This window comes from Muntiacus reevesi, chromosome 7 (assembly GCF_963930625.1).
Source record: "Muntiacus reevesi chromosome 7, mMunRee1.1, whole genome shotgun sequence".
NCBI classification, from domain to species: domain Eukaryota; kingdom Metazoa; phylum Chordata; class Mammalia; order Artiodactyla; family Cervidae; genus Muntiacus; species Muntiacus reevesi.
Window position 1 is genome coordinate 14,003,268 of NC_089255.1, and position 20,831 is coordinate 14,024,098.

Sequence of the window (20,831 nt, forward strand, 5' to 3'; positions counted from 1 at the left end):
AAGATAAAAGCTTGCTAATCAAGTTAAATTTTGAATGTGGAAATGTGACAAAAAGCACAGGAAAGTAACTTTCTCTAATCTGAGGGGGGAACATCAGGAAAGTTTTAATTTCTCAGTACAACTTAGTTTGTGACCTTTACACTCAGACTTTTCCAGAATGTTAAAAGCACTACTCCCTCCCCCCACATTTATATGTGATAGTTTTAGAACATTTTTGACATATCATCACCTTTAACTCATATGTAGCTCTACTTAACTAAAAGTTTGAAGTAATTTCCCTAAGGACTATCAAAACTCTACTCAGATCTGCACTTGGTCTAATTTTTCTTCCTGCCATGATTTGGTCTCTTACCTCCCCTCTGGGAGACTTCTTTAAATTCATGTTTCCAAAGTATAAACCCCTAAACTCACCAGTTTTATAGACTTCCCCAATATGAATCATACCCAGATCTTCTTACCTCACCTTTTCTTATCCTTGCTTTCACCATCACCTTAGAATGAGTTTAGCCAAACTGCCAAGTGTGAGGGAAGAATCTCCACCCGACTGCCCTCACTTAGACTCCAGGCACAAGTTCAGGGGTCCCTAGAACTATGCTTATTTCAGACCAGCTGTCTACACTTTTGGAAGCCCCAGCCATGTCACATTGGCTAATTTGCTAGAGCACTCACAAAACTCAGAAAAGCACTATGTTTATAATTACAGTGTTTTTATAGCAAAAGAATAGAAATTAAAATCAACCAAGGGAAGAGATGCTCAGGGCAGAGTCCAGAAGGGGTACAAATGGAGCTTCCAGCCATTTTCTCCCAGTGGAGTCATAGCATTACCTCCTTTCAGTCATGATATGTGACAACATATACAGATTATGGCCAACTAGGGAAGCTTTCCCAAGACTTTAGTGTCCAGAGGTTTTATTGGAGCTCAGTCACAATGCCCATTTGGCTGACTTTAGTCTTCAGCCCTTCCCCGAGAGCAGACTAATGATTTCAGTCTAATTCCTCTAGAGATTAGAACTGATACAGCATAGCTCAAAGCACCTATCATAAACCCCATTCCCATCAAGTGGGATACTCCAGGGGCCTAGTGATCACTTCCCAGGGTCTAAGGGCAGAGGCTGGATCTCTCTTGGGGAAGAACTAGGAATCATATCCATGTTGATCAACACTCCTACTTGCTTAAAAGGGTTACTTTGTACACACTTAAATGGAGGGCTATGTAGAGAAAGAGAGGCCACCCCTTAATCTAATTATTGAGTCTGATCTGTAGATACAGTGTAAAATTCTCCCTGATACAATGTAGAATATGTATAATGAGGGGAAAAAATTAATATTATATGTAGTCATGAATGGATGTGAGAGATGGACTATAGGGAAAGCTGAGTGCCAAAGAATTGATGCTTTTGAACTGTGGCATTGGAGAAGACTCTTGAGAGTCTCTTGGACTGCAAGGAGATCCAACCAGTCCATCCTAAAGGAAATCAGTCCTGAATATTCACTGAAAGGACTGATTCTGAAGCTGAAACTCAAATACTTTGGGCACCTGATGTGAAGAACTGACTCATTGGAAAAGACCCTGATGTTGGGAAAGGTTGAAGGTGGGAGGAGAAGAGGATGACAGAGGATGAATGAGATGGTTGGGTGGCATCACCAACTCGATGGACATGAGTTTGGGTAAACTCCAGGAGTTGGTGTTAGACAGGGAGGCCTGGCGTGCTTCAGTTCATGGGGTCACAAAGAGTCGGACATGACTGAGTAACTGAACTGAACTGAACTCTTATCAACCTCTTCTGTCTGGTTTGCCAGGACTGTACAACATATAACAATAAAATGAGAATGACTCATTTAAACTCTTATCTTTAGCTTTTATCTCAAAGTGTGACTCTAGGATGAGTAGAGAAATGGAATTATAAGACTGCTTTTGACAAAACTGAGTCTCGTTTGCATGGCTCTTAAATTCTAGGAAATTCCCTGGTGGTCCAGTGGTTAAGACTCCTCATGCCAAGAGCCCAGGTTCAATCCCTGGTTGGGGAACTAAGACTTGGAACTAAGATCCAAGTCTTTTGGTATGGCAAAAGACTAAAAAATAATTTAAATCATAGAGCAATTTTTGTCTGCATTAAATCTTTTGAGAGCTTATTATAAGTAGCCCTGTCCCCAAACTGTCAAAATCTTCCTCCAAGTGGGAAATGTATGGAAAGCAATGTATTTGATGATCACAAAAATGATGGGTGACACCTAAAATTTCAGTATGGAAGAGTGAATCTATTTGAAGAAAGAACAAAGATTTAGAACTTATTCTTTTTCTACCCAGGTCTAGTGAAACATTTCCTACAGTAGTTGTCTCTGTTGCAGCTATACAAACAGATGTGCAGTTACTAAGAGGGAAGAAGACAATACCTGGCTAGGAAAGTAAAAAGCTCTTGAGAAAGATTAAGAGAATAATTCAAATCAATGAATATTTACTAAGTGCCAGTTACAAAGTGCTTCACTAGGTTTTACCAATCAGAAGAGAATTAGCATTGGCTCAATGCCCTCCTCTGTGGCTGGCCCTGTACAAAGCACTTTACAATATTTTTAACTCATTTTATTCTTGCCACTATATTGAAAGGTGCTATTTATCCCCATTTTACAGATAAGGACACTAAGGCTCTAAAAAATAAAAGTAAATTGGCCTATCTCAGTTTAGTAAAGAAGGAAATAGAATTCTAGTTCATAGCTGTCTGATTCCAAAGCCTATATTATTAGTTCATTTTCACATGTATTGTCTCATTTTCATTCCATAAGAAGAGTAATTCTCTTTTTCCCCCTTGGTGAGGACACTAGAGGAAATGTGGATGGTGTGCATGGACATTGTGTGACTAGTAATAGAACAAGGAATCGTGTTCATCTGCCTTTTACCGAGTTACTACTGTTAGATTATTACCTATTATCTCACAACTCTATGAAGACATAATGGTTCCTACAAAGCCGATGAAGTAGCCGGATTTTCAGTTCCCTGATAAATAATCCAGTGTTGTTTTCACTCCCTCCAGCAGTCGACAGGTATAATTATAGAAGGATACATGAAGCTACAAATACTAGAGCTACAAGAAGGAAATTCAGTGCATTCAAAAGTTGAGCCAAGGGCTTCCCTGGTGGTCCAGTGGTTAAGAATCCTCCTGCCAATGCAGGGAGCACGGGTTCAATCCCTGCTCTCCGAAGATCCCAAATGCCTTGTGGCAACTAAGCCTGTGAGCTACAACTACTGAGCCAGCGCTCTAGAGCCACAACTACTGAAGCCCGTGGGCCTAGAGCCCGTGCTCTGCAACAAGTCACCACAATGAGAAGTCCATGCACAACTAGAGAAAAACGAAGACCCAGTGCAACCATAAATAAATAAATCTTGAAAAAGTTAAACCAAAAAATTATGGACTTGGAAGTGGGCTTGCCCTTGAACTGGCTTTTTGTACTTTCTAAATGTGTTTAGACAATAGACTGTAAATAGCTTGCAGCAGTAATTTGGACAAAAAAAATCGAAAAAAGTATTAATACATCTTCATCCTTAGTGCCTATCAGCAAACAGTAGGTGTGTTCAAATTTCAATCTGTGAACCCTGGAGGCTCGACATGATAATTTGTGCAGGGTACAAATGACCTGATCCGTCTGCCAGACTGTGCTGCTCATCAGGGAAAAGATGCAAATCTTTTGATCTTTCAAATACTTGGCTCCTTGGGAATGTTTGAGAGTAATTGATAACATAGGCTGGATCAATGTGTAGGTCCAGTTATACCAACAGAGAAAAAGGTAACTGTTTCAAAATGCCCTTAGCAACCCAATCTGCAGATTGTTATTGGTGTGACTATTGCTGAAACAGGTGTTGGGTTCATAAATTTGCATAGTAAAATGTTTCTCTTGTGGCAGCAGCCCATGCCATAATTGGTGCCATCTGTATTTGTCTCCGGAAGTTTGGTTTCTAATATGAAGGCAGAGAATCTTGTGCTAATTTTATAATGCTCATGTTACTCTGAGGGTGCTTGACTTTGGAGAAATGTTCATCATTTCTAAGGGAAATATGAACTGAAGGAAAATGTTCAAGTAATGACATGTTGCTTTTTCTTCATGGATTGTTTTCATTTCTGAGTACTTAAAACAAAATTAAGGTCACATCTACAGAACTGCTTCTTCACAGCACTAAGTGGGAAGATCTAGCTAGAATGGAAAACCAACAGACCCTGTCAACATATTTAGAATTCTCTTTTGACAGGTACTGTTTTCACTAGAATCTCTTTTCTGGAAGTTTTCTTTTTTCTTTTTAACCTCTCAATCAATTAGTAGAAATCAGAGTTTGGAGTGAACTTTTTCTTGTATCTGACTCACCTTCTTTTCCACCAGAGAAAGCAGAAGTTATTTGGGTTGCAATTTTATCTTGGATCTGTTTCTAACGGGGGAAGGACAAATAGAAAATTGTTTGCATTCTTAATTTTTCAAAATCTGAAAGACAGTAACAGAGCCATCTAATAAAGCACATCCTAGAACTATAAGGACAGTCTTTTCAATGAACACCATCTTTAAATCAACTTTATTGTCTCTAGCAGTTCACACAGGTCGCAAACCTTTAACTAAGTAACTGTTTTAGGTGTAATATTTATGTATTCTTTTACATTTTTCTCTCTCTAGGTCCATGAAGATCTTTATGAATTAAGGGAGAAATTAACAAAATTCCCGCTTGAGGAAAAAGGCGGGGCTCTAGACATTCAGAATCTTGAAACAGCAATCAAAAGGACTGAAATGGGGTTAAAAGTAAGTAGAGCTTTAGATATTAAATAAAATTCTGGAAGGAGACAAAGATTCCTCAAGAAGAACTGTGCTTCTCACAGGTTCTGTGTAATTCTGGAACAGAGGGGGCTTCGGTTGGTCATCAGCTTTCCCATCCTGTTGCTTTTTTAAGAATGTTGATTATTAGCTGGTTGATTGATTTACATCCTGTCACATACCACAGAGAATGTGAGATATGGATAATATATGATTATGCAGTAATTTATGACCCCTAAAATGTGGTTTGATAAAAAGAATTTATAATTTTAAAAATAACTACTTAGTCCAACAGTATGCCTGACAGAAAAGGATTCATACCAATACATTGCAGACAGTTTCTATCAGAATCACTGGGATTCTAAAAAATAAGAGTTCACTCTTCCTTAATAGCTTAGGTATTTTAAGATTAAGTAATTTTTAAATATTATAACCTAGTACATAACACTGCAAATAGAAATAAAGTAGATAGGAGAACTTTCCTATGGTGGTCCAGTGGCTAAGACCCCAAGCTTCTAATGCAGGGGGTCTGGGTTCAGTTTCTGCTCAGGATATGAGATCCCACATGCTGTAACTAAGAGTTCACATGCCCCAATTAAAGATCCCATGCGTTGAAATGAAGACCTGGCACAGCCAAATAAATAAATAAATATTTTAAAAATAAAGTAGATAGGACCTTCATTATTATAGATGGACCTAAGGGCACGGGGGAATCCAATCTTCAGACTAGGATAACCGTCATGTACAAAATCAGGATCTATTAGCACGTGGTTGCAATAAAGACCACCTCCATCATCTAGACCTCCATCAGCATCTCTACTCTTGCTTCCAACCTTCACTGTTCCATCTCACTGGCTTCCTAGCTCAGCTCCTGAGGCTGAGAGATGTGGTAATATGCTGTTGTCCTATATAACGTGATTGTGAGAGGGCTGGACCCAGCTGGAGTCTTTGGGTTTGGCCATTTAAAATAATCTGTTACCTGAAGGCCAAACTCTTTGCTCAAATGCTTGCTTGAAGTTCTAGTCAGAGAAAGACATTCTGTGTCCGTGGTACCGAGCAAGTCTCCCCAACCAAGGAGCAAACTGACTACTGTGCAGTTTCATTTGTGAAGAATGCTACTTAAGCTTCGAATCTCAACTGTTTATGATGCTTTTTGGGATGAAGTAATTTGCCCTTGAGATACCTAGTGATACCTTAGGCTTGTAATAAACACATAGCATGTTATGTCTTTTGGCTTAATTATACCACTCAGAGGGTGAACCTAATGAAATGGAGAAAATTAGGTGAGGATTTCCAGTCCACTCTAATGGCCTAAACTTTAACTTTTCTGTAACAGATACACATCGAGAAGTATTTAAACGTTGTACACCAACATGTGTTAACAACTCCTATTGATTATAACTTATATTCGTCTCATGCTTCCAAATGGTAAGTAAAATAGCCATTTTAGGGTCTAAAATAAGTACAAAAAAAAAAAAAACGAACTTTGCTCACTCAGTGAGATGACTGTAAAGACAAAATTTCCTTGGCTTTGTTTATATCCGTTCTGCTAATTTCCATACAAGTTTTGCATATGAAGATAATGGCAGAATTTAAACTTTAATAAAGTTGTTCTGTGTTATTTTTACTGCATTTTAATGCTTGATGTCATGACAGTTATTTCTGGGTCCTAGTTTTGGTGTTACATCTTTTGTATTTTTAGTAAAGCATATCCCAAATTCAAAGGCTTCACTGGTTGCTCAATGGGAAAGAATCTACCTGTCAATACAGGAGATGCAGATTCAATCCCTGGGTCAGGAAGATCCCTTGCAGAAGGAAATGGCAACCCACACCAGTATTCTTGCCTGGGGCATCCCATGGACAGACGACGCTGGTAGGCTACAGTCTATTGAGTCACAAAAGAATCAGACATGACTTAGTAACTAGATAATAACAACAACATGCCAAATTCAATTCCTAGAGGAAATATTTTAAAACAAATCAATTTTTTGTGCTATTTAGATCATGTGGAGCTTTCTTTACAGTTTTTAGCCTGTCTTATGTGCTTTACTGTAAAGATGATTTTGGTATCCAGGGTAAACAAAACAAAAGTAATAAAACTTGCTTGAAACGTTGGCTCAGATGGTAAAGAATCTATCTGCAATGTAGGAGACCCAGGTTCAATCCCTGAGTCAGGAAGATCTCCTGGAGAAGGGAATGGCTACCCACTCTAGTATTCTTGCCTGGGGAATTCCATGGACAGAGGAGCCTGGTGGGCTGCAGTCCATGGGGTCACAAAGAGTCAGACACAACTGAGCAACTGACATATACATTAATAATACAACCTAAGAGATGATTTATTAAAATTAGTAAAATGACCTTTTCACACACAACTATATATAAAAGAGATAACTAATAAGAACCTACTGTATGGCACAGGGAACTCAATACCCTGTAATGACTTATATAGGAAAAGAATCTAAAAAACAGTGGATATATGTATCAGTATCAGTATCCATTCAGTTGCTCATAAACCACAGCACGCCAGACCTACCTGTCTATCACCAACTCCCGGAGTTCACCCAAACTCATGTCCATTGAGTCGGTGATGCCATCCAACCATCTCATCCTCTGTCATCTCCTTCTCCTCCTGCCCTCAATCTTTCCCAGCATCAGGGTCTTTTCAAATGAGTCAGCTCTTTGCATCAGGTGAGCAAAGTATTGGAGTTTCAGCTTCAACATCACTCCCTCCAATGAACACCCAGGACTGATCTCCTTTAGGATGGACTGGCTGGATCTCCTTGCAGTCCAAGGGACTCTCAAGAGTCTTCTCCAACACCACAGTTCAAAAGCATCAATTCTTCTGCACTCAGCTTTCTTTATAGTCCAACTCACATCCATAAATGACTACTGGAAAAACCATAGCCTTGACTAGACGGACCTTTGTTGACAAAGTAATGTCTCTGCTTTTTAATATGCTGTCTAGGTTGGTCATAACTTTCTTTTCAAGGAGTGTTTTTTAATTTCATGGCTGCAGTCACCATCTGCAGTGATTTTGGAGCCCAGAAAAATAAAGTCTGATACTGCTTCCACTGTTTGTGCATCTGTTTGCCATGAAGTGATGGGACCAGATACCATGATCTTAGTTTTCTGAATGTTGAGCTTTAAGCCAACTTTTTCACTCTCCTCTTTCACTTTTATCAAGAGGCTCTTTAGTTCTTCTTCACTTTCTGCCATAAAGGTGGTGTCATCTGCATATCTGAGTTTATTGATATTTCTCCTGGCAATCTTGATTCTAGCTTGTGCTTCTTCTAGCCCAGCATTTCTCATGATGTACTCTGCATATAAGTTAAATAAGCAGGGTGACAATATACAGCCTTGATGTACTCCTTTTCCTATTTGGAACCAGTCTGTTGTTCCATGTCCAGTTCTAACTGTTGCTCTCTGACCTGCATACAGGTTTCTCAAGAGGCAGGTCAGGTGGTCTTGTATTCCCATCTCTTAAAGAATTTTCCACAGTTTATTGTGACCCACACAGTCAAAGGCTTTGGCGTAGTCAGTCAAGCAAAAGTAGATGTTATTCTGGAACTCTCTTGCTTTTTTGATGATCCAGCGGATGTTGGCAACTTGATCTCTGGTTCCTCTGCCTTTTCTAAAACCAGCTTGAACATCTGGAAGTTCACGGCTCATGTTTTACTGAAGCCTGGCTTGGAGAATTTTGATCATTACTTTACTAGTGTGTGAGATGAGTGCAATTGTGCGGTAGTTTGAACATTCTTTGGCATTGCCTTTCTTTGGGACTGGAATGAAAACTGACCTTTTCCAGTCCTGTGGCCACTGCTGAGTTTTCCAAATCTGCTGACATATTGAGTGCAGCACTTTCACAGCATCATCTTTTAGGATTTGAAATAGCTCAGCTGGAATTCCATCACCTCTACTAGCTTTGTTTGTAGTGATGCTTCCAAAGGCCCACTTGACTTCAGATTCCAGGATGTCTGGCTCTAGGTGAGTGGTATACTCTAGGTGAATATATATGTATAACTGATTGTAAACCAACCATAGTAAAAAAAAAAAAAAATTAAAAAGAAATAAAAAGAGAAATAACCTTTTCTTACTTTGGACCTTCTTCCATCCAGGCCTTCTGAATTGAAGTGAACGTAGATCAGGGTTTTGTATGAAGCTTAAAACCCTGTGGTCCTTTTTGCATCATAAATATTTATCAAGAGTAAATGAATCATATCAGACAGGAGGTCAAGTTTCAGAGAGAAACCCAGAGATACAACCAGGTCCCAGCTCTTGTAGTGGGGAACAGAGCCTCGGGTGTTCAATGTACCCGTTTCCCTTTTCCCTCCATGAAGGTAGTGCCACAGGCAACCATCATCCGTTGGCAGAGGCAATCCTTCCCTCGTCTGTCTAGTTTGAAGTCATTTATATCTTAGGGTTTTGTTTGTTTGTTTGTTTTGGCCACACTGTGCAGCTTGTGGGATCTTAGTTCCCCCATCAGATATCAAACCCATGTCCTTGGCAATGAAAGCATGAAGTCTTAACTACTGGACCACCAGGGAATTGCCCTATCTTAGATTTTTTAATTTGAGAATAAAAATATGATTTTCAAATAGGTTTGTATAAATCATCTTTTGGAACAAGGAATCTGTAGGGAAAATAACAAAAGGGATTCTTGGAGAAGAAAATATTGGAGGTTATTTTACTACCTCTTATTGACTCAGTTCTAAATTAAGAGAACAGGGACTTCCCTCATGTCCAGCAGTTAAGACTCCACACTCTCAATGCAGGGGGCCTGGGTTTGATCCCCAGTCAGGGAACTAGACCCTGCATGCAACAACTAAGACCCAGCACAGCCAAGTAAATAAATATTAAAAATAATAATAAATCAAGAGAGCCACACAAGGCAAAGTGGGAGGACTATTTAGATGGCAGCCAGGAGATCTATAGTAGGTGGTGAGTGTGCATTCAAGAGATGGAGTGTACACACAGCAGTAAGAAAGCTCCAGCATGCAGAAAGTAGGGAAAGTAGGACAGGAGACGAGAGATGGGAGACGAGGTACCTGTCACCAGCTCTAAAGAAGTTCTCCTGTCCTGTCTCCAGTTCCTCTCTGTCTTCTCATCTTGATGGAGTACAGAGTTTCTGGGCTATAGTTATGCACGCTATGATAGCTGAAGAGAACAGACGAGTTAGCAGAGAACCAAATACAAAGATTCTGGCAGAGCACTTTGCTTGTACAGTTCCCCATGGCCAAGGAGCACCCTTGCTCCTGTTAGGGTCCGGAAGAGTGAAGAAGGATGTGAACTGGGGCATGGAGCTGGCACCCAGAAATGGTCTTTGCATCCTTCCTTTCCTGTTCAATAAAGTAATACAACCACTGGCTGTCTCATCAGGAAGATGGGAGCCTGGCAAGTTCACAGGAGCCCTACAAGCCTGGGGGAGCATCTCAGTCATAGATGTGGATTTGGGATGCTAAAGTGGCCTAAAATTTGAAAATGAGATGAAGTGAGCCATGGTCAAAAACTGGGGAGAGTCCAAACTGGGTCTTCAAAGTAACCAGGTCCAAGGCAGTCGCTGGGAGTGGAAGATATAACCTTTTATATATAGGATGGATAAATGACAAGGTCCTACTGTATAGCACAAAGTACTATATTCAGTATCTTATGATAAACCATAGTGGAAAATAATATTTTAAAAAGAATGCATATATATGTATAACTGAATCACTTTGCCATATAGCAGTAATTAACACAACACTATAATCCAACTATACTTCAATTTTTAAAACTTAAAAAAAGGAGAGAGACCCAGGTTAGAGTCCAGTCAACTGTCTGCAAGTGTCCTCTCCTACACCATAACTATATAAAAGCCAAGAAGTCTAATTTTCACAGAGGATGGTTTTCTTTTTTCACCAGTATTGCTCAAGAAAAAATCTGGTGGTTTTGTCTAGTAGAGACAAAACCCAGTAGGTACACAACATGATGACAATGGATTCCAGCAAATGGAAGATTTCCCCAGCAGTCATTCAGAAAACAATGATAAGGATATTATCAAAAATGGTATATTTTCTCCAAAGAGCTCCAAGTGCTTTTGTATTGTTTTCAAAATAGGTTTCATTATTATTCCCACCTTGGCAATGATTCTTCTTCTATGTCAAAGTGTGGTTCTTCCTCTTATCATTGCTGGCTTGCACAGATTTTATTGCGTGAGATATCTGCTCACACTGTTCTTAACGACCACGCTTTGCTTATTGACACTAGGAGGCTGACTACCATCTGTACCAACACCATCAGAACTGCACAGAAATCTTCATTTTATATTCTGTTGCACTAGTGTTTGAGGGGGGGAAAAAAGAACAAAGCAAATAAATAATAGTGAGAAACAATGAGAAGGAAAGAAGAGGTTTCTGTTAAATGATAAGCATAGATTAGAAGGTATATTCTCATCCGTCATTGGACCCCCTTAGAGCCATCCTCTTCTGCGTCGTTACAAGGCAGTACACAAATCCCGCTTATGCAGAATGTGACTACATCCTAGTGACAAAGGGAGACAAAGCAAAGGGGACAAGATGTTTACACCTGGCCATCTAGGTGAAGGGTATTTGCATGCTCACTATCCTTTCAGTTTCTTTGTGGCTTTGAAGCTTTTTGAAACAAAAAAATAAAAATTTTAAGAAGCATCATAAAATAACAAATAGGAAAAGCAGTTCCAACATATGTTACACAAAAATTACTGATAGCCTTAAATACAAAGTGTTTTCTTGCCATAATCATAATAAAAAACCTTGACACAGACAAAATGACATCAGTCGACTACTCACAGAGCTAGAAATGCAAATAACCAGTAAATATGTGAAAAATGTTTCATAGCACTGTTGAACCATAGGAATACAAATTGAACTATATAATGGGTTGGCTAAACAGTTCATTTAGGTTCTTCTATAACATCTTACAGGGAATTTCCCTGGTGGCTCAGATGGTAAAGTGTTTACCCACAATGCAGGAGACCTGGGTTCAATCCCTGGGTCAGGAAGGTCCCCTGGAGAAGGAAATGGCAACCCACTCCAGTGCTCTTGCCTCGAAAATCCCATGGATGGAGGAGCCTGGTAGGCTACAGTCCATGGGGTAAACAACCTGAATAAACTTTTTGGCCAAACCAATATTACTATTTTTGCCTAATAAATTAGCAGTTCAGTTCAGTTCAGTCACTCGGTTGTGTCCAACTCTTTGTGACCCCATGGACTGCAGCATGTCAGGCTTTCCTGTCCATCACCAGCCCTCAGAGACTACTTAAACTCATGTCCATTGCATCAGTGATGCCATCCAACCATCTCATTCTCTGTCGTCCCCTTCTCCTGCCTTCAGTCTCTCCCAGAATCAGGGTCTTTTCCAGTGAATCAGCTCTTTGCATCAGGTGACCAGAGTATTGGAGCTTCAGCTTCAGCATCAGTCCTTCCAATGAACACTCAGGACTGATCTCCTTTAGGATGAACTGGTTGGATCTTCTTGCAGTCCAAGGAATTCTCAAAAGTCTTCTCCAACACCACAGTTCAAAAGCAGCAATTCTTCAGCACTCATCTTTCTTTATAGTCCAACTCTCACATCCATACATGACTACTGGAAAAACCATGGCTGTGACTAGATGGACCTTTGGTGACAAACTAATGTGTCTGCTTTTTAATATGCTGTCTAGGTTGGTCATAACTTTTCTTCCAAGGAGCAAGCATCTTTTAATTTTATGGCTGCAGTCACCATCTGAGTGATTTTGAAGGCCTAGCAAAGAAAGTCTGTCACTGTTTCCATTGTTTCCCCATCTATTTACCATGAAGTAATTGGACTGAATCGTCGTTTTTTGAATGTTGAGTTTTAAGCCAGCTTTTTCACTCTCCTCTTTCACTTTCGTCAAGAGGCTCTTTAGTTCCTCTTTGGTTTATGCCATAAGGGTGGTGTCATCTGCCTATCTCAGGTTTTGGATATTTCTCCTGGCAATCTTGATTCCAGCTTGTGCTTCATCCAGTCTGGCACTTCACATGATGTACTCTGCATATAAATTAAATAAGCAGGGTGACAATACACAGCCTTGAAGTACACTCTTTTCCCACTTTGGACCCAGTCCGTTTTTCCATGTTCAGTTCTAAGAATTGCTTCTTGACCTGCATACAGATTTCTCATGAGGCAGGTAAGGTGGTCTGGTATTCCCATCTCTTGAAGAATTTTCCACAGTTTGTTGTTATCCACACAGTCAAAGGCTTTGGCATAGTCAATAAAGCAGAAGTAGATGTTTTTCCTGGAACTCTCTTGCTTTTTGTATGAGCCAACGGATGTTGGCAATTTGATTTCTGGTTCCTCTACCTTTTCTAAATCCAGTTTGAACATCTGGAAGTTCTTGGTTCATGTCCTGTTGAAGCCTCGCTTGGAGAATTTTGAGCATTACTTTGCTAGCATGTGAGATGAGTGCAATTGTGCAGTAGTTTGAACATTCTTTGGCATTGCCTTTCTTTGGGATTGGAATGAAAAAACAGACCTTTTCCAGTTCTGTGGCCACTGCAGAGTTTTCCAAATTTGCTGGCATATTGAGTGCAGCACTTTCACAGCATCTTCTTTTAGGATTTTAAATAGCTCAGCTGGAATTCCTTCACCTCCACTAGCTTTGTTCATAGTGATGCTTCCGAAGACCCACTTGACTTCAGATTCCAGGATGTCTGGCTCTAGGTGAGTGACCACACCATCATGGTTATCTGGGTCATTAAGATCTTTTTTGTATATTTCTTCTGTGTATTCTAGCCACTTCTTCTTAATATTTTCTGCTTGTTATGTCCATACAATTTTGTCCTTTATTGTGCCCATCTTTGCACAAAATGTTCCCTTGGTATTTCTAATTTTCTTGAAGAGATCTCTAGTCTTTCCCATTCTGCTGTTTTCCCATTCTGTTTCTTTGCATTGATCACTGAGGAAGACTTTCTTATCTCTCCTATTCTTTGAAGCCCTATATCTTTGGAGCTCTGCATTCAGATGGATTTATCTTTCCTTTTCTCCTTTGCCTTTAGCTTCTCTTCTTTCCTCAGCTATTTCTAAGGCTTCCTCAGACAATCATTTTGCCTTTTTGCATTTCTTTTTCTTGGGGATGGTTTTAATCACTACCTCCTGTACAATGTTATGAAACTGCATCCATAGTTCTTCAGGCACTCTTTCTATCAGATCTAATCTCTTGAATCTATTTGTCACTTCCACTGTAAGGGGTTTTATTTAGGTCATACCTGAATGGTCTAGTCGTTTCCCCTACTTTTTTCAGTTTAATCTGAGCCACGATCACGTCCCCGTCTTGTTTTGCTGACTGTATAGAGCTTTTCCATCTTTGGCTGCAAAGAATATAATCAGTTTGATTTTGGTGTTGACCATCTGGTGATGTCCATTTGTAGAGTTGTGTCTTGTGTTGTTGGAAGAGGGTGTTTGTTATGACCAGTGTGTTCTCTTGGCAAAACTCTGTTAGCCTTTGCCCTGCTTCATTTTGTACTCCAAGGCCAAATTTGCCCGTTACTCCAGGTATCTCTTGACTTCCTACTTTTGCATTCCGGTCCCCTATGATGAAAAGGACATCTTTTTTGGGTGTTAGTTATAGAAGGTCTTATAGATCTTCATAGAACCATTCAACTTCAGCTTCTTCAGCCTTAGTGCTTGGGGCATAGACTTGGATTACTGTGATATTGAATGATTTGTCTTGGAAACGAACAGAGATCATTCTGTCATTTTTCAGATTGCACCCAAGTACTGGATTTTGAACTCTCTTGTTGACTCCGAGGGCTACTCCATTTCTTCTAAGGGACTCTTGCCCACAGTAGTAGATGTAATGGTCATCTGAATTAAATTCACCCAATCCAGTCCATTTTAGTTTACTGGTCCCTAAAATGTCAATGTTCACTCTTGCCATCTCCTGTTTGACCACTTCCAATTTACCCTGATTCATGAACTTAACATTCCAGGTTCCTATGCAATATTTTTATTTACAGCATCAGACTTTACTTCCATCACCAGTCACATCCACAACTGGGCATTGTTTTCGCTTTGGCTCTGTCTCTTCATTCTTTCTGGAGTTATTTCTCCGCTGATCTCCAGTAGCATAATGGGCACCTACCGACCTGGGGAGTTCATCTTTCAGTGTCCTATCTTTTTATCTTTTCATACTGTTCATGGGGTTCTCAAGGCAGGAATTCTGAAGTGGTTTGCCATTCCCTTCTCCAGTGGACCACATTTTGTCCGAACACTCCACCATGACCTGTCCATCTTGGGTGGCCCTACATGGCATGGCTCTTAGTTTCATTGAGTTAGACAAGGCTGTGATCCATTACAAGTTTGTGATCTGTTATAGAAAACTAACAAATTAGCAAAACATATAAAGCCACTCTGGTACTCAATGCTGCTGAGGGGGTGGGAAAAAAGGGGCAGGTTTTTCTATAAGATATTAAGAATTTTCCAAATTTAATGACAGATGATAAACCACACAGAGAATACCAGGCAGGTAAGTAGGCATTTTTCTGGCCAGGAGTTATGCCGTCTGCTATAACTGTAGGTTTCTGAGCCTTCAGTTTCACCAATTATCCTTGTTTTTAGCCTCTCTATTGGCTTTGTGTTTCGCTAGAATCTCCTTCCTATGTAGAATCTGAGCCTTGCAGTTCTTTCATCTGTAATCTTGCGTCAGCAGAAGTGGATGTAGTGTGTGTTCGGGGGAATCATTCAATAATCCTGTGATTAGGTCTCAATCTTTTGGAACGTCTGTGCCCCTGGACACTTCACAAATTTTTCTCAGCATTTTTTCCCCTCTTTGGTGAGACAGGAGACCAAAGGGGCTGGAGTTAGTTAATTACCCTCCTTCAGATCAGATAAGGCTTTGGTAAAATAGTTCTCCATGAGACAAAGCCTTCATTGTAGAGAACAGAACAAAGAACAGAACTTGGAGTATTTTGAAATGGCTTCTCTTCCTTTCCTTTGCCCTGCTAGAAGCAGTAGGGGCTTTTCCTCTGATATTCACAGAGAAAATAAGGTGGGGCTCCTAGAAGTAAAACTCATGAAATTATAGGCTGTGCTAACTTGGCCCCTCAGAGATTTTAACTCTCGAGTGAATCTATACTGAACCTCCAATACTTTGTTGATTAGAATTTAAGTGTTCTTCCAGTACTGGCTCTAGCAGCAGGTTTCTGCTCTTGGGTTTTATCCACTTCTTTTTCCAGTTTTGAAGCCAACAGCTTTCCCTGCAGTTTCCTCAATTCTTTGATGTATCTAAGAAGAGTTGCTTTTCTGTTTTTTCAGCCGTTTCTTATTGTGAAGGTTGGAGTGATAACTTCCAAGCCTTTTACATGTTGAAATGAAACCAGAAGTCTATAAATTGCTTTTTAGTGATAATTTTACAGAAGTGGACATCACAATAGAATCAAGAAATTAAGTCATTGGTTGTTGAGTTTAATTGACCTTAATTATGTTAGCCATTTTAAAGAACCTGCTTTATGTTAAGATCTACATTACACGCATATGCACATTCTTATAACTTTATTTTGTTTGCGCATTGCTATCCCATGGAACTCCTGACTGCTTAACAAGGGAGATCTTTAACACTTTTTATCCTCAGTGTAAATCGCTTCAGTCGAGTCCAACCGTTGCGACCCCGTAGACTGTAGCCCACCAGGCTGCTCTGTCCATGGGATTCTCCAGGCAAGAATACTAGAGTGGGTTGCCATTTCCTTCTCCAGGGGATCTTTTCAATGCAGGGATCAAACCTGCAACTCAGGTCTCCTGCATTGGCAGGCGGGTTCTTTACTGCTAGCGCCTCCTGGGAAGCCAGGTGTAATTCTAAAGACTTAATCCTTAAGTCTTTGCAATTACATAGAACAGCAGAAGTTTAAAGATATAAGGATGAACTGCTTAGGGAATAGCATTTTTAATATATTTAACATTGGCTATCTTGTTACTTAACTTTATTTAACAAAATACAGCATATTATATTTTCTTAACCAAGAAATGTTTTGTAGTGCAGTAATTCTGTCAATTGTAAGTCATATAAACTTAGCCAGAGATATAGCTTTTTATTCATGCTATAATGGTCCTTATCAGATTTGGAAGTTCTTATGCTTAATAAACAACTGCAGTTTTATAGTGGTAAAAATACTAAAGTTGGTCAAATTTATTGTAATTACCAATAGAATATTTCCTGCAAAATGTAATTTAACTAGGAAGCATTGTTTTAAATTACAATTTTGAAGCTTTAAGGATAGCAAATTTTATTTTTATTTTTTTAAACTTAGGTTGTTCCCAGCTGTAATTGATCAGAAAACATTTATTTTCCCTCTGGAATCTGAGGGGAAACTTTGGCAACCCCAAAAGGAGCACAGTTCATTTCCACGTGCCTTTCCAAGAGTAAAGGTAGGAAGAGAGAAATCCGTAGAGACAGAAACTGGATTGGTGGTTCCCAGAGGCTGGAAGGAGGAGGTGGGGAGAGTGGGGAATGACTTCTAATGGTTGTCAGGTGTCTTTGGGGATGATGAAGTGTCCTGGAATTAAACAGTGGTGATGGCTGCACAACTCTGGCAATCTGCTGAACATTGGATTGTATACCTTGAAAGGGTGAATTTAAGGTTTATAAATTGTATCTCCATAAAGCTGTTAGAAACCTTTCCCCCCCCCCCCCAAGAGTGAAGGTAGGAAATTGTGTTCTAAATGGAAAAACATGCCATTGTTGTTTCAGATATGTTCATGGCATAGTCAATTTCTATGACAAAAGAGCTTTCCTTGTAGTTAAGTTTCCAGGTGGCAAGGAATAGAGCCCAAGAGGTTTCTGCCTTTTGGGTGTGCTCTCAATTGAATTCCTGTTCCCTCCCTGACTCCCCCAAAGTGACAACAACTCGCTTCTTCTGGGTACCAGGTGTTATTTTCAGGCTTTGGGGATGCTAAATTGTTTAATCTTCAGAATAATCCTAGAAGGAGATATTATTATTATCTTCATTTTATTGACGAAGAAACGAAGATTCAGAAATGTTAAATATTGGATGGGCGAAGAGAACATAGCTGGTATCAGAGCAAGGATCATGAATCCAGAAATGTAGGAATCCAGACTGTGCTCTTAAACACTGTGATACTCCTTCTAAAACAATAGCTTTATTGAGATTTAATTTATATCCCATAAAATTCTCCCTTTTAAAAGTGACTTTTACTATATTCACAGAGTTGGGCAGCCATCATGTGGCACCCTTTTCACAGTTGCTTGTATCAGTTCCAGGGACTCTGTCCATAAACATCTTTGTGGACATCTTTGCCACAACTATTTTCACCTCAAGCATTTTTGCTGCATAACTCATTGGCCATAAAGCAGTTTTCGCTATACAAAAATAAAATAGCAAAAATAAAAGAGGGACATTAACAAAGACATAAAGAAATATGAGTGAATGACAAAATTTAAATGACTCTTTTTTTGCAAAATACGGAATATTTGAATTAATATGTGTAGATCATGGCAATCCTTTGCAAATGACTGATTTTATTTTGTGGGTTATACCTAAGCACTTGTCTTTCAAGTCTTTCGTTCATAGTATTTTATATATATTTTGTTTGTTGACGAGTCTCCTTGTGTGGATGGCATCACACTTTTTCATTTTTACTGTCATTTTTTTCCTTCATTAAGAGAGATCTGTGCATGCTCAGTCTCTCAGTTGTATCTGACTCTTCGGACCCCATGGGCTGTAGGCCACCAGGCATCTCTGTCCATGGAATTTTACAGGCAAGCATATTGGAGTGGGTTGCCATTTCCTCCTCCGTGTGACAAATATGCCGAGATTTACCACAGTGTAGCAGTTTTCACAGAGCAGCACAAGGCTCACGTGCACACACACACCCTAGTATTTGGAAACCACCACCTCCAATCTTTCCCAGCATCAGGGTCTTTTCTAATGAGTCAGCTGTTCCCATCAGGTGGCCAAAATATTGGAGGTTCAGCTTCAGCGTCGGTCCTTCCAATGAATATTCCAGTGAATGTAGGAGTAGAGATAGGAAGAGAGAAATCCATAGAGACAGAAAGTAGATTGGTGGTTGCCAGAAGCTGGAAGGAGGAGGAGGTGAGAGTGGGGAATTTCTGTTGTTTATAATCCTCCAGTCTATGGCATTCAGATACAACAGCCTGAACTAATACACTATAATTAACATCCTGATACTCTTGTATGACTTCCACTTTGCACTCTCAAAGCAGTTCACTCCTATCTTTGTAATTGGACTTGTCACATTGGGTTTCTTCAGTTACCATCTGTGGAGTGCTTACTATGTGCCAAGGATTATTAGAGGCACATTGGGAGGAACAATTCAGACCAGGTCCCCATTCTTGGGTGATGGAGATACACCATCAGTAAGAAAAGACCAGGTAATAATAAAGGCTCTCTTGGGGGAAAAAAAAAGTGCTATCATAAATGGAACTTAAACTTCTCATCTTTGTTACTATTAAGTCCCTGCTTTCATTAAATTTTTATTTTGCCAAGAATCTCAGGGGAGCCAGAATGGTTCATAAACACAAAATTGGAGATCTCTAGGTTATAAAGACAATGAAATAAAATATATGATATTAGGATTATTTTAGAACACATAGTTGCTGTTACTAATATTATTCCAGGAAAAAAAGAAGAAAAAAAACTATGACCGGAAATGTATTTTCCCCAAAGAGTTTTGAATCCTGGCAAATGATTATAAAGATAAGGGATCTTATATGCCCCATATTCTTTTAAATACTGCAAGCAGGGGTGAGCTTCATTTAGAAAGAGGCACGGACTGTTTCCCACCCTGACTTTACCTCCAGGGCCTGGATCCCTATTGTTGTTTTATATCTAATATCAGTGACATCTGCTTAAAAATGCATAACTGCTGACACAAAGATAGCCCTAATTTTGCGTTGTAAAGTCAATGACAAACAGTGCTGTTTTGCCAGCTGCTGTGTAAGCCTACTGCACCAACGTAAAACCTTGTATTATTGAGTAGTTGTGAAATCCAACTGGGATATCACCACCTTTAATTGCCCACTGTCAACCTTTTAAACTAGGTTAAACCCCAGTTGCTACTTTAAGCTCTTTCTCCAAAGTGAATAAATTGTTTTTGGAATTCCATTTCACACGAAAAAACTAAAATGACAAATCATTTGGAGTTTCTCAGTTGTAATTAAGAATCACAATAAAGAATTATCACTCTTCTGTAACATTTGAAAAAGCCATATTCTGGTGCCTTTTCTTTAAAGTGTATCTTAGCTCCAAATCAACATGGGTCCAACCCTTCTTTTAGGCACCTTGGGCACACATATACTCATAGCAGTCAAGGAAAGGGTTTAAAATAGCAAACACAAAAGGAGAGAGGAAGAGAAGGAGAAAAACTTTATAGGCCAAGAGAGTATTTGATTTTCTTGTTGTGTCTGGCGAGCTGTCTGAAGGCAAATTTCAAAACAGAAGTTCCTAAACTGTTTAACCGGCTAGCTCTCTTTTGGTATTCACTCAATTCTTTGTTCTGAGAATGGGCCAGGCTGCACATTAGGTTGTTAGGTTAGAGCCTTTCTCGGGAAAGTTCGCTTTTCTGCAGTCGCGATTAGGCGTGTATTCTGTGGATTTTTAGTTTTTTTCCCGGTTATGTTGCCTTCTGAGATTCCAAAACTCCCCACAGACCCACCTGTGAGAGGGTTTCCTACTGTGCGAATATTCATTGGAAGGACTGATGCTGAAGCTGAAACTCCAATACTTTGGAGTGAAGAAATGACTCATTGGAAAAGGCCCTGATGCTGGAAAAGATTGAGGGCAGGAGGAGAAAGGGATGACAGAGGATGAGATGATTGGATGGCATCACCAACACGATGGATATGAGTTTGAGTAGGCTCCAGGAGTTGATGATGGACAGGGAAGCCTGGCGTGCTGCAGTCCATGGGGTCGCAAGAGAGTTAGACATGACTGAGTGACTGAACAGAACTGAACTAAAATTGTTTAAATCCAAGGAACTACTTAGAAGCATGATACAAAATGTATGTTTACAGAGCAGGGAAAATAACTGGATCTCAT

At 39.7% G+C, this 20,831-nt stretch overlaps 1 protein-coding gene across 1 annotated transcript in view; it reads left to right on the forward strand.

Moving 5' to 3' along the window:
* The window catches only part of LOC136172034 (IQ domain-containing protein H-like), an 81,368-nt gene that overhangs the window by 915 nt on the left and 59,622 nt on the right, over positions 1 to 20,831 (forward strand). The window contains exons 2-4 of the mRNA XM_065941157.1: positions 4,654 to 4,776; positions 6,125 to 6,216; positions 17,064 to 17,181. Of these exons, the coding sequence (XP_065797229.1) occupies positions 4,654 to 4,776; positions 6,125 to 6,216; positions 17,064 to 17,181 (333 nt within the window). The remainder of the gene's footprint in view (positions 1 to 4,653; positions 4,777 to 6,124; positions 6,217 to 17,063; positions 17,182 to 20,831) is intronic.